The sequence below is a fragment of the Schistocerca nitens genome, chromosome 1 (genome assembly GCF_023898315.1).
Source record: "Schistocerca nitens isolate TAMUIC-IGC-003100 chromosome 1, iqSchNite1.1, whole genome shotgun sequence".
In the NCBI taxonomy this organism is placed as follows: Eukaryota; Metazoa; Arthropoda; class Insecta; order Orthoptera; family Acrididae; genus Schistocerca; species Schistocerca nitens.
In genome coordinates this window covers 316,719,049-316,733,190 of record NC_064614.1, presented here as the reverse complement: position 1 = coordinate 316,733,190, position 14,142 = coordinate 316,719,049, and the positions used below count along the sequence as shown (strand labels likewise).

General features: G+C 45.4%; 1 protein-coding gene across 1 annotated transcript in view; it reads left to right on the top strand.

The window, feature by feature from the left end:
* Nucleotides 1-13,700, top strand: part of LOC126244898 (discoidin domain-containing receptor 2-like) — a 215,222-nt gene extending 201,522 nt beyond the window's left edge. The window contains exons 16-18 of the mRNA XM_049948277.1: nucleotides 1,711-1,803; nucleotides 1,892-2,033; nucleotides 11,531-13,700. Coding sequence (XP_049804234.1) covers nucleotides 1,711-1,803; nucleotides 1,892-2,033; nucleotides 11,531-11,860 — 565 coding nt within the window. The 3' untranslated portion in view covers nucleotides 11,861-13,700. The remainder of the gene's footprint in view (nucleotides 1-1,710; nucleotides 1,804-1,891; nucleotides 2,034-11,530) is intronic.
* The last annotated feature ends 442 nt before the right edge of the window (nucleotides 13,701-14,142 follow it).

Here is a 14,142-nt window from a genome sequence, read left to right as displayed (position 1 = left end):
GTAGTTCTGTCAGAGACAGCAAAGGACTTGGAAGAGCAGTTGAATGGAATGGACAGTGTCTTGAAAGGAGGGTATAAGATGAATATCAACAAAAGCAAAACAAGGATAATGGAATGTAGCCGAATTAAGTCGGGTGATGCTGAGGGAAATAGATTAGGAAATGAGACACTTAAAGTAGTAAAGGAGTTTTGCTATTTGGGGGGCAAAGTAACTGATGATGGTCGAAGTATAGAGGATATAAAATGTAGACTGGCAATGGCAAGGAAAGCGTTTCTGAAAAAGAGAAATTTGTTAACATCGAGTATAGATTTAAGTGTCAGAGGGTCGTTTCTGAAAGTATTTGTATGGAGTGTAGCCATGTATGGAAGTGAAACATGGACAAGAAGAGAATAGAAGCTTTCGAAATGTGGTGCTACAGAAGAATGTTGAAGATTAGGTGGGTAGATCACGTAACTAATGAGGAGGTATTGAATAGGATTGGGGAGAAGAGAAGTTTGTGGCACAACTTGACTAGAAGAAGGGATCAGTTCGTAGGACATGTCCTGAGGCATCAAGGGATCACAAATTTAGCATTGGAGGGCAGCGTGGAGGGTAAAAATCGTGGAGGGAGACCAAGAGACGAATACACTAAGCAGATTCAGAAGGATGTAGGTTGCAGTAGGTACTGGGAGATGAAAGAGCTTGCACAGGATAGATTAGCATGGAGAGCTGCATCAAACCAGTCTCAGGACTGAAGACCACAACAACAACAAGAGTATCAAAAAAGATTTCTGTGTAACGTGAACAAAGGAAACTAATAATACACTGCATCTTCATTAGATTCAAATCCGTGCTGAGGTCCACATCCTACTAAACATTTGCACAGGGTGTGAGGAAACTATGTACACGAAATTTCAGGGTGTTTACTGGGGATAACTTTGATGTCACAGAACATGTAGAAAATTTTTTCCCGGCTGTTTGATTGCGGGTGGTGAACCATTACTGTGTCCATCACGTTCTTGGGACCTCACGCATACGGATTCTCTTTTGACAGGGAAGACGAAGCATTTGGTGTACGAGACACCTGTAGGCAGTTAAGGAGAGCCAGTTGCCTGTTTGGCTGAAGCTGCAGCTGTTATTCGTGAAACACCTAATAGTTTTGAGCTTTTTCAGGAATAATTAGCATCTAAATACAACATTTTCTGCATCACCTCAAAAACAATATTCATCACGCGGCAGTTTTAGCTTGTCTCTGAACATCACTAGTGTCAATATATCCATGGGATCCTAGCGGCGAAACAACACACCTGTGACATTGCTGTCATATAAAAAGTTTTCCTTTTATTCACTCTGAACATTCAAAAATATTATATATGTGTACTGTTTATGCGCTTTGGAAATATTTAAAATGATTATCATGTGGATAAAAGATCGTATAATGCGCAGCATTTCAACAAAACGATCATATTTTCATAGAACAGGCAGGTTACACATATGCTTTCATTGTCAACACATTATGAAACATCACCCTTGCAACAAAAGAAAACAAAATGATTCGCTATAGGGCTATGAAATTTACTGGTAGTTAAAAGGAAAGCAAATGGCTTTTTTGTCAAGTTTATTATCCTCGAAAAGATGCTACTGTTTTTTAATGTTTGTTTTGATATTTACAGGTATTTAAATCTTATCAAAAATAACTAGAAATTACATCACTAATTGTTTCGTTTACAGTTCAACGTGCCTACTGTACATAGCCTCGCAAATAGCGTCCGGGATGCGTTACCTGGAAACTCTCAACTTCGTACATCGGGACCTCGCTACGAGGTAAGCATACCATTCACATAAAAGACATGTATTAGCTGTCAGTGTTCAAGCAGTAGATTGCTTTACAAATTCACGCTCTGCTTTGCAGAAACTGCATCGTGGGCAAGGCTTACCACGTGAAAATCTGCGACTTCGGCACCAACAACGAGCTGTATGCTGCCGACTATTATCCGATCGACGGATCGAGGGCACTGCCAGTCCGGTGGATGGCCCCAGAGTCCGTGTGTCAGGTAAGTGTCGCATCTACACATAAGCTAAGTGGCGCTATGATTAAGGGAATCCGCGCTTGGAAGGAGTGGGGACGAAATACTCGTCCGATATCTAGATTTAGGCTCTTCGGGCGAATGCTGGTATGACTCGTTTTAAAGGATACGGCCGATTCCTTGTTCCATCTACTTTCATCCAAACCCAAAATAAATGCAAAATACATCTCTTTAGAAAAGCAGATAAAAATTCGCTTCAGGCCTTCCTAAGAGATAGTCTCTGCTCCTTGCAATCTGAGTATGTAAACGTAGAACAAATGTGGCTTAAACTCAAAGAAATAGTACAGATGGCAGTTGAGATATACACCAAATAAATTAATAACGACCGTAGGAAGACTACTGCAGAAGCAACGAAAAAAGCGTAGAAAATTTAAAAGATTGCAAAATCCACAAGATTTACAAAATTTTACAGAAGATCGAAATGTAGTGCGTACTTAAAATTAAGATGCTTTTAATACTTTACGCAACGAAACCCTGTCTCGAAATAAGGCAGAGAATCAAGAGAGATTCCGATCGTATATAAATTACACTAGTGGAAAGGCACTAACAGTAACTTCACTGCACAATAATAATAGAGATTTACAAATTTCCAGTATGCTGGACAAATTGCAAGTCAGAAACTTCTGTTATCAGTACAACGAAAAACCAGCCGGCTGAGCACACGATCATCACCAAAGGACGCGCGCAAGAGATCTTTCACGCGTCTAGCAATATGGGGTGGAGCGCCATCCTGCATAAACATCGTACCCCCCAGGGGGTCCACAACTCTTTTGTGGATACGTGCGTGGCGAGCACGGGGCCCCGAGCCATTGCAGCCTTCTTTCTCTCCCGGGCTGCATTTCCTTTTCCTTCCCCTCCTTTCCCCTCCATGCTCCTTTCCCCTCGCCCTCTCCTCTCCCACTATTGGTGTCCTTGCTTATGTTGGCCCCGCTATCCACCTGGTTCTGTTGGTTTTACTCTCTGGCTTTGTTGCGTACTTATCTCCTCTTTTTGGCATTCCTTGGTCCCCCTCTGGGGTTTGACCTCCATTCCAAAATTTCTCTTCCGTAGTGTGAGCCATTTGGGGAAGAGCACCTTACCTAGTGTCTCCGACGTGCGCCCTCCTAGTCCATTCCACCTTTTCTTTCACGTCGTGGTCTGATGCTAGGGTGCATAGCCAGCACGGTAGCCAGCCCGTGTGGTGGGGTCGCTATGTACCCTTTTGGTTGAGCCCCCTGAACACACAGGGATCACACTTCTGATACCTGAGCTGTGACCTCCTCATGCATGCCTTGGAGTGGTTGCTCGTCATCCTGGAGCATCGGAACTCCCGGCAATGGCCGCCGTGCCAGACGGCCCTTGCTGTGGCTGGGTGGCGCCCGTGAGGAGAGCCCCTGATCGGAGTGGGTGGTATCAGGGCGGACGCTATGCAGATGAAACGCATAAGGGTCCAAAACTCTGGCCGTTCTGCGGCCGTCTCTCTGCGTGGTACTGATTCCTCAAGTGCTGATTCTCTTGCCCCTTCGGCCTTCCCTTCCATGGCTACCCCCTGGGAAGAGGGTCAGGCCCGTCGTCTAGGGGCAAAACCTTTCCCCCGTTATCTAGTTTGCACCAGGACTGATGGAGATACTTTCACCAGTGTCAAGCCTTTATTCTTTGTGGAACACATTGAAGACAAGTTTGGCGAAGTGGACTCCCTGAGCAAGATGCGGTCGGGTTCGTTGCTGATTAAAACTACTTCAGCTGCCCAATCTGCGGCCCTTCGTGCCTGTACCCATCTTGGCACAATTCCTGTGTCTATTACCCCTCACCAGTCTCTAAATATGGTACAAGGTGTGATTTTCCACAGGGACCTCATCCTTCAAACTGATGAACTTCGGGACAATCTCGCACGGCGGGGTGTTCACTTTGTTCGGCGTGTTCAGAAGGGTCCTAAAGATAACCGTATTGATACTGGTGCCTTTATCCTGGCCTTTGAAGGGGATACCCTTCCTGAGAAAGTTAAGATTATGGTCTATCGCTGTGATGTGAAGCCGTACATCCCACCTCCTATGCGGTGTTTTAAGTGCTTGCGTTTTGGCCACATGTCTTCTTGCTGTTCCCAGGACCCTCTCTGTGGTGACTGTGGACGTCCACTCCATGAGGGGAGTCCCTGTGTTCCCCCTCCTGTATGTGTAAATTGTCGTGGTAGTCATTCTCCACGTTCACCAGATTGCCCAGTTTATAAGAAAGAAAAAAAGATCCAAGAGTATAAGTCTCTCGATCGTTTAAGCTACACAGAGGCCCGTAAGAAATATGCACGACTGCACCCTGTGTCTATGACATCAAGTTACGCCTTGGTTACATCTTCCCCCCTTCCCCCCCCTTCCTTACCCCCATCCCGGACCCCACTCCTCCCCCCCCATCCCTGCAGCTCCCACACCTTCTCCTCTGGGTGCTGCTCCCCCTCCCCAGCCGGAGAAGTGTCCCACTCCTTCGGCGTCTGCCGGTCAAGGGCGCCTCTCCCGGGATGCCCCTTCCCGGCACCTTCCAGGTCAAAGGTCTGCTGCCGCGCGGCGACCGCGAGAGCCGCGGTCTGTCGGCCCCCAGGTCGCCCGGTCTCTTTCTGTTCCTGATCTTGCTGCAGCTGGCTCCTTTATGCCACACAGCCCTCCTCGATCTCAGCCTGAAAGGAAGAAGAAACATAAGTCCCGGGACAAAGAGCCTCTGGTGTCACCGGAGGTCCCTTCCCCGACTTCACAACTGGATTCTGACCTGTCGTTTATGGATGTCGCACCCTCCTTGTCTGTGACGGGTGGGGACCCGGCAGTATGACTGGATTTAGCGTGTTCAGCCCCCATTTAAACCATCGTTCTGTGGTTCTCCAATGGAATTGTAATGGCTACTATCGACACCTTCCGGAATTGAAATCCCTTCTTTCGTCCTACTCTGCAGCTTGTGTGGTTCTCCAGGAATCACATTTTACTGATGCTCACTCACCGACCCTCCGTGGGTTCCGTGTTTTCTGTCGAAATCGGGTCGGACCCTTGCGGGCTTCTGGTGGCGTTTGTACGTTGGTCCGTACCGACATTGCTTGCACGTGGATTCCTCTCCAAACTACATTGGAAGCGGTTGCTGTTAGGGTCCACTTAGACTCTGCAGTCACCGTTTGCAATCTTTATCTCCCTCCTGACAGGGCTCTTACACCTGCTGCCTTAACCACCCTTCTTCAGCAACTTCCTCCTCCCTTCCTCCTCCTTGGGGATTTTAATGCTCATCATCCTTTGTGGGGCAGTGCCTTTCCATCTAGACGAGGTCTTCTTATAGACCAATTTATTGCAGACCACGACCTGTGTCTTCTTAATGATGGCTCCCCTACTCATTTCAGTGCTGGTCATGGTACCTTTTCTGCCATTGATCTTTCTCTTTCTTCTCCCTCTCTCCTCCCTTCATTACACTGGTCGCCACACGACGACCTTTGTGATAGTGACCATTTCCCGTTGATTCTCACGCTCCCTTCGCGCTCCCCGATGGACAGGTTACCTCGTTGGTCTTTCCACCGCGCCGATTGGCCTCTATACACTGCACAGGTCGAGTTTTCTCCCTCTTTGTCGGGTTGTATTGATGACGTCCTACGTGACGTGTCTGACGCGATTGTTCGCGCTGCTAACGTTGCTGTCCCGCGCTCATCTGGACTATTTCGTCGCCGGCAAGTCCCGTGGTGGAGTCCGGCCATTGCCATTGCCATCCGTGATCGCCGTCGAGCTTTGCAACACTTCAAGAGGCACCCATCCGTAGCCAGCCTTACTACTTTTAAACGCCTTCGCGCTAAAGCCCGTTATTTAATCAAACAGAGCAAGCGGATATGTTGGGAACGATTCGTTTCTTCCGTTGGTTCCACTGTCCCTCTGTCACGGGTATGGGCTACACTTCGTTCTCTCCAAGGTTGCCATCGGCAGTCCACCCTACCAGGCCTTCACCTCCCAGATGGCATTTGTACGGACCCATTAGTTATCGCCGAACATCTTGCGACCCATTTTGCAGTGGCATCGGCGTCAGCCTCCTATCCCGCTGCTTTCCTTCATCACAAACAGCAGGCTGAAGCTCTCACCTTATGTTTCACCACTTGTGAGTCAGAATCTTATAACGAACCTTTTACTGAATGGGAATTTCTTTCTGCTCTATCTTCTTCTCATGATACGGCCCCTGGCCCAGATTCCATTCATAACCAACTGCTTCAACATCTCAGTGCTCCACAACGGCAACATCTTCTTCGGGTGTTTAACCGTATCTGGCTCCAGGGTGACTTCCCTTCTCAGTGGAGGGATAGCATTGTGGTTCCTGTCCTTAAGCCTGGTAAGAACCCCCTATCTGTTGACAGCTATCGGCCAATTAGTTTGACCAATGTTGTTTGTAAGTTACTTGAACGGATGGTAGCCCGTCGGCTCACTTGGGTCCTCGAATCTCGGGATCTATTGTCCCCTTACCAGTGTGGCTTTCGAGAGGGACGATCTCCAATCGATCATTTACTTCGCTTGGAATCCGCAGTTCGGCAGGCTTTTTCCCAGCGCCGCCATTTGGTTGCAGTGTTTTTTGACCTTCGCAAGGCCTATGACACGGCCTGGCGCTATCACATCTTACTAACCCTTCATCAGTGGGGTCTTCGGGGCCCACTCCCGAATTTTATCCGCCAGTTCCTGATCCATCGGTCATTCAGAGTTCGAGTTGGTACTGCTTTTAGTTCTCCACGGACCCAGGAGACGGGCATCCCACAGGGTTCTGTCTTGAGTGTCCTTCTTTTCCTCATTGCTATCAATGGACTTGTGGCCTCTGTCGGTCCCTTGGTCGCCCCTGCCCTGTATGTGGATGATTTCTGCATTTGGGTTAGTTCCTCCTCGATGGCATCTGCAGAACGGCAGCTCCAGGTGGCTATACGGCGTGCCTCTGCATGGACCCTCTCACACGGGTTTCAATTCTCTCCTTTAAAATCGCGGGTGGTCCACTTCTGTCGCCGTACTACGGTCCACCCTGATCCAGAGCTCTATCTCGCTGCACAACGATTGCCTGTGGTTTCACAGTTTCGTTTCCTGGGTCTTCTTTTCGACAACAAGCTCACTTGGTTGCCCCATATCAGACTCCTGAAGGTAGGATGTTTCCGTAAACTCAATGTCCTTCGCTTCCTTGCCCACTCCTCTTGGGGTGCGGACCGTTCTCTCCTCCTCCGTCTTTATCGTGCTCTAGTTCTGTCTCGTTTGGACTATGGTTGTCAAGTTTATGGTTCAGCTGCTCCTTCCACACTGCACGTGCTGGATCCAGTCCACCATCGTGGTATCCGTTTGGCCACCGGTGCCTTCCCTACTAGCCCTGTTGATAGTCTCCTGGTTGAAGCTGGGATCCCACCCCTTTCTGTTCGGCGGTCCCAGCTTCTGGTGTCTTATGCCCTCACTATCCGTTCTTCTCCCTCTCATCCTTCCTATTCTATCCTGTTCCCAGACCATGGACGTCGCCCACCCGACTCCCGCCCTCGGGCGGGTTTACCGGTTGGGCTGCGCCTTGCGTCTCTTTACCGTGATTTTCAACTTCCTTCTTTGTCCTGTCTTCCTCGCTCCCTCCCCTCCACCCCTCCTTGGTTAGTTCCTCGGCCTCGAATTCGGATGGATCTCCGCCGCGGTCCGAAAGATTCCATCCCCCCGGTGGTGTTTCGTTCCTTTTTCCGCAAAATTTTATGGGAGTTTCGGGATGCTGTTGTTTTTTACACTGATGGCTCTAAATCTGCTGATCATGTTGGGTATGCCTTCACGTCCTCTGTTGGAACGGAAAATCATCTGCTGCCACCTACATGTAGGGTGTTTACTGCGGAATTGATGGCAATTTCCCGGGCCCTTACCTTTATTAAACAATCCCAACACAACCGCGTTTTGTTATGTACGGACTCGATGAGTGGCCTTCTTGCTATTGACCCGTGTTTTTCGCGCCATCCCTTGGTCTCTGCCATCCATGACCATCTCGCTGATATTCACCGTGCTGCTTGTTCCATTGACTTCCTATGGGTCCCTGGCCATGTGGGTATCCCGGGAAATGAGCTCGCTGATCGTTTGGCTGGGGGAACAGTTACTTACCCCCCGTTTCCTGTAACCCCTCCTGCAGCGGATTTACGGCTTCACATCAAATCCCACTTCGCGCAGTCATGGGCCAATTCTTGGGAGGCTACTCCACTGTCTAATAAACTTCGTGCAATTAAGGTGACACCAGGCCCATGGCGTTCTTCCTTTCGCCTCTCCCGAAAGGACTCGACCACACTGTGTCGTCTCCGCATTGGTCATACCAGGCTGACCCATGGTTTTCTTTTGCGTGATGAGCCACCCCCGCTATGTGGTTGTGGAGCCTTCCAGTCAGTGGCCCACATTTTGGTTGAATGCCCCCTTCTTTTGGCTCTGCGTACTAAGTACAGACTCCCCCACACTTTACCTTTGATGTTGGCTGACGATTCCCGGATGGTCTCTCTGGTTCTCGGTTTCCTCCGGGAGAGTGGTTTTTATTCTCAGTTTTAAGGTTTTTAATCTCTCTGGTGTTGGGGCAGGGCGGTGAGTGTTTGGGTGTCTCCCACTGTAGGCAGTGTTTAGAGATTCCCGATTCACCTCCCTGACCGGAATCCTCTTTTCTTCCCCTTTTACTCTTTTTACCCTTTTTTAAGGCTTGCCGGCCGAAGTGGCCGTGCGGTTCAAGGCGCTGCAGTCTGGAACCGCAAGACCGCTACGGTCGCAGGTTCGAATCCTGCCTCGGGCATGGATGTTTGTGATGTCCTTAGGTTAGTTAGGTTTAACTAGTTCTAAGTTCTAGGGGCCTAAGGACCTCAGCAGTTGAGTCCCATAGTGCTCAGAGCCATTTGAACCATTTTTAAGGCTTGGTTAGTCTTTTTATTCCCATACGTATTTTCTGCATTATAGCAGTTGTACCTTTTAAGTCACAGGTGGTCTTGCCTATGCTGCTTCAGCATAGTGTTGGGTTCGTTCTCTTGCCGACTTCCCTCATTTGTTTTTACCAATGACAACGTGACTGCCCTTTACGTTTTTCCCCTTTTTCCGTTTTATTGTTCTGACTTTTCTGAGATGTCCCGTTAGCAGAATGGAGTATATTTGAAACAAGGGACTGATGACCTCGCTGTTTGGTCCCTTAAACCTCAAAGAACCAACCACCCAACCATAAACATCGTACGTTCCAGCAGGTGTTTATCAGCCAAGCTGGGGATGATGCGATTGTGTAACATATCGACGTACCTCTCACCCGTCACGGTAGCAGTTACAAATCAGAATCACACATTTTCTTGAAGAAAAAAGGCCCGATAACTTTGTTTTTTTTGTTCTAATAAAACCCCATGTCATTCTAAGCAAGTGTGTCAATTTCTACCTCTCTATCTACATTACTGCGTAATTTATACTGACTTTTTGATCACCCGGTATATGCCTTGTATTCTTCTGTAAGCTCTGTTAATTTTTTTGTAGTCAAGTCTTCTATGAGATCTTTTCTCCACTTGTAGATTCGAGGATTTCACCTACATATTTGAAATGTGTAGTAACTTTGTTTATATTGCCGTATTTTTTGTGTAACTGAGCAGAAGATTTCAGGCTCATGGAAATAGATTTTCAGGCCTACTTTTTCTGCACATGTCTTTAGTATTTCTGTTCGTTTTGTTGCCGCTGCTTTATTATGTGAGAGTATGGAAAGGTCGTCTACAAAAGCTACATTTGCTTTCTCCATCTTGCCCTGGGATCGTCCTAGTCGTTTTGGTTTCCAGTGTTCTCAGATTTTTGGTCCGTTTTCCTCAGCAATTTTTCCAGGACAAGGGTGAAGAAAATAGGGGATAATCCGCTGCCTTGGGGTATTCCAGTTTTGATAATGAAGTTTCATCCATGAATTTAACGTTCAGTGTCGTGCAAGGAAATGCCTGTTTGATTAGTCGTAGTGTTTTTGGGTCGAGTCACTGTTCTTCTAAGATGTTCACTAAGGATTGTCAGTCAACAGAATCGTATACTTTCTTGAGATCTATGAAAGTGCAGATGACTGAAGTATTCCTGATGGCCTTGTATTTCAGAAAAGTGTTCAAATTGAATGTGTGTTCTGTGCATAAACGACCGAGACGGAAGCCTGTCTGATATTCAGATATTTTTTACTGTAACTGTGCTTGTGTTCTCTGAAGTAAGCATGTTGAGAAAATTTTGTTGGTGACTTGTAGCAGGGAGATTCTTCTGTAGTTGCTCACATTCACCCTAACTCCTTTCTTGTGCAGCGGGTGGATAAGCGCACATTTTCAGTCGTCAGGAAGTTTTTTCTGTTTGTCAGATAATTGTGATTAATTGTGTAAGTTCCTGTAAAGAGTTGGGTTTGACATTCTTAACTAATTCTTTATTGATGCCATATTCATTGAATGTCTTTATTATCGTTTTGTTTGAGAGTATGTTTGTGGACCTCTCTTCATAATGGTGGGAGTGATACTGGATGAGTGGAGGTGCAGTCCACTTTTAATCTTTCAATTTTTTCCTCAAATGGATAATGGTGAATCCTTGAATGGTTCGTACGAAAAGGACAAATCCTATTTCCTTTCTCATTATTTCCCCGTCCGCGCTTATACTCCATCTAACTACTCGTCTTTGTGGGGTCTTAGAACTCTCTTGCCCTTTCCCTTCTTTGTCCTGCCCTAGTTTGTGTAACGTCTCTAATTTGTCGTCGGCGGGATGTTAAAACTTTCTTTTCGTCTCCCTTATTTGTCGTATCCTAATTTATGCTCGATCCTTAGTAGCCTCGCCATCACATCGTGGACTTGTAGTTAGCATTGCTGACTCTTGTTATCGGTGTTCCAAGTTCGATATCTTTCATCAGCACCGATACGCAAACTGCCGAAGGGTTGTCATATAACAAGACTTGCCCCATGAAATGGAAATTAAAATACCAGCAGCCGTCTCTTTTTCATTTAATTTACTCACGCAGCCAGTTTTGGTGTTCCAGTACACCATATTGGGGCCCCCTGAATAACGTAAACAGGGAGTTCAAAGGGCCTGAAAATGGTGTAATGGAAAACCGAAACTGGTTGCGCGAATAAATTAAATCCAAGAGAGCCGTCTCCAGATGCTTTAATTGTCACTTCCAACCAAATAAACGCCCTGTAACCATCTACAACAAGAATGGACAAACAAAAACTTTCACTAGATGGTAGATTTCCCCAGATGGAGCATCATGTCCCAGTAAGTCATAGGCACATTTCATTTAATTTGTAATGGATTCGTGGATGACGGGACGGTGAAACTTGATCTTCTAAAGCAGTCTGGATTTTTTGGAGCCAGTGTTCTGTCTCTAAGGATCTTACATCTACAGCGATTTCCCTCGCTTTCACTTTCTTCGTCTCGGTTTTTGTATTCCAACGTTCTGGCTACAGCTGGTTCCATCAGGAGGTCGACATTTTTGTTCAAACTGACTCCGTCTGCGCTCATAAGACCACATTTTGTTTCCAGGGCAAATACACGACCAAGAGCGACGTGTGGTCGTTCGCTGTGACGCTGTGGGAGATCTTGACGTTGTGCCGGCGGCGGCCATACGAGTCGTTGTCGGACCAGCAGGTGCTGGAGGCGCTGCAGCACTGCTACGGCCTGGAGCGGAGCCACTGCCTCGAGGACGCCGGCCTGGAGCTGCTGCCGTGCGCTCCGTGCGGCCCGCGAGACGTCCAGGAGCTGATGGCTGAGTGTTGGCGCCCCTGCGACGCCGACAGGCCCACTTTCCGTGAGATACAGCTCTTCCTGCAGAGGAAGACGCTGGGGTACGCACCGCTCGGCGCCACCGTCTAGCCGCGGGTCGTGCCAGATACAATCACGGAAGCGGTCCAGTAGAGACACTACGCGATACACATGGTGCCTAGAAAAAAAGACTGCTCTGTAAGCGGTGCCAGTTGTAAGCTTCAAGACCACATGTGTTCTTATTGTGCGTCCTGCATTACCTGTGAACATATTGTCAAGTCGCAGTATGAATCTATAAAAACCTCTCGGGATTAAAGCCGTGTTAGATCGTTTTAAACATATATGCTTGCAACAGTGTTCGTCACTGTCAATTGACCGTCCCTCTTTTATGCAACTGTCCTACGAAGTGTTCGTGTTAGTATTTTCCTGTACCTCAAACGATCTCACGCATCTTTAATTTGAAGATTATTTGCTAAGCCTCTCAGTACTGCCAATACTGTTACGTTACCTCAGAGACGATGTGCATAATGGGACACAGTAGATGTCATCGGGCATACGAAATCGCTTTGCAGAACTTATATAAACATGTTATTTTCATTTATAAGTACTATAAAATGTGAAAGATCATAAGGAGGATGTTCACTACCGGAATGTATAAAAATAGTGACACCATTTCGTGAATTGTTGAAGAAGAATATTAATTTGAGCGATGAAATAGACTGAAATAACGTGCACTGTAACAGCAGTCTTTAGCAATCGACGAATTACTGATAGCTGAAATTATAAATTTCATTGCTGCTAATGGTACTGAGCTACAACGTGTTCTGTAATTGAACTTATCTAATCGTTATGCTTTTTTTTAATACATTTGTGTTAGAAGTTAGCTGGCGTGCTTCGGAAATTCAGAAGAGTGAAGTGCTGCATCTGCAAAGGAATGTTGGCGGAACGTGATTTAATTTCGATTCTGTAACCTTATCGAACGATGTTCTTGCGTGAAGCAAATGTTTTGTGAAATTTATGACGTCCATGCCATGACAGTGTAATTTTAAGAAATCTTTTATGTAGATACATACAAATTTGCAGCACACAGTTAGATGTTCACCCTAAGTGTAATTGTGAAATTTCTGCTTTCATAGAAGAACCCATCAGATTACACAAAGCACACTTTTCAGAAATATAAGACTGAATAATTAGCTGCAAAGAATAACTTTATTGTATTCTTTACTACACTGACTAATGTTTTCTCAGTATCCTGAAAAACTTTTAGTCATGAATCTATGATACACCAAAACACTTTGTCATCTGCTTCATCACTATGGATTCACTAAACTTCTAATAGAGAAATGACAGTTGAAATCATTCATTTTAGGGCAAGAATTAATTCAGTGCAATTGTTAAACAGAAAATCATGAATCATTTTTATTCACTTATTTTGCAATGTTCATGGAATTTTAATGATGATTCATTAGAGCCATTACCATCTTTAGAGAGGATAAATTATCTTGGCACTGGTTACAAGGTTCTCTTTATGTGTGACACATCATTACAAGCATTATATAGAACAACATTCAAAAAATTAAAATAACTAAGAACATGCAACATCCTAATGTACAATAGTGACTATTGTGGATCTACCTTTCTATTCTAACTACATAAATTTATAACCAGATCACTTCAGGTCCGATTTCAATTTTGGACAAAGCACTCTTGATGTGTATATTAGATTTTACCACATCCTAAGTACAACTTGCTTTATGGAGCAAAATGCAAGTCCTTCCTCTAAAAGAAAATCATTAAACTGAAGATATCATACATCTTTGCAGCAGATATTTAGGAAAAAATTATTGTATGCCTTATAAAAATTAAAAATTGCAAATTTAAAATATTTTAAATGTTAAATCCTGTTTTTAAAGATGCTGATAGAAGCTATTTATTGTATTTTGTATTAAAGTGTATATATTTGTAACTTATGTGTATAGTAATAAAGGTAATATTTTCATCAAACTGTGTACCATGTAGAAATCATTTTTTCAGGTATTTCACTCTTTGTCCCATTTGCTAAAGACAAATGACACTGGCATTTCAAAGATTACTGCTTGGGACATTCGCCTTTAGAAAGATATGCCACATAATTTATATGGTGTACTTTCCTCTGAAATTTGTCCTAGAAGTGTTGGATTTGACAGCACTGTTATATTATGTATCAGAAAACTCGTTCTTCAGCATATTTCCTTAGGGACTGCTCAGATTACAGGCCATCACATTGTTTCATTGAAAAAAATGCAATTTTTATTTTGTGCACACTGTTAGTTACTGTCCTTCTACTTATTCCTGATTACATTTAGTATGAATATGATAAAATACGGCTTTCAATCAGGGAAATACAAAGAATA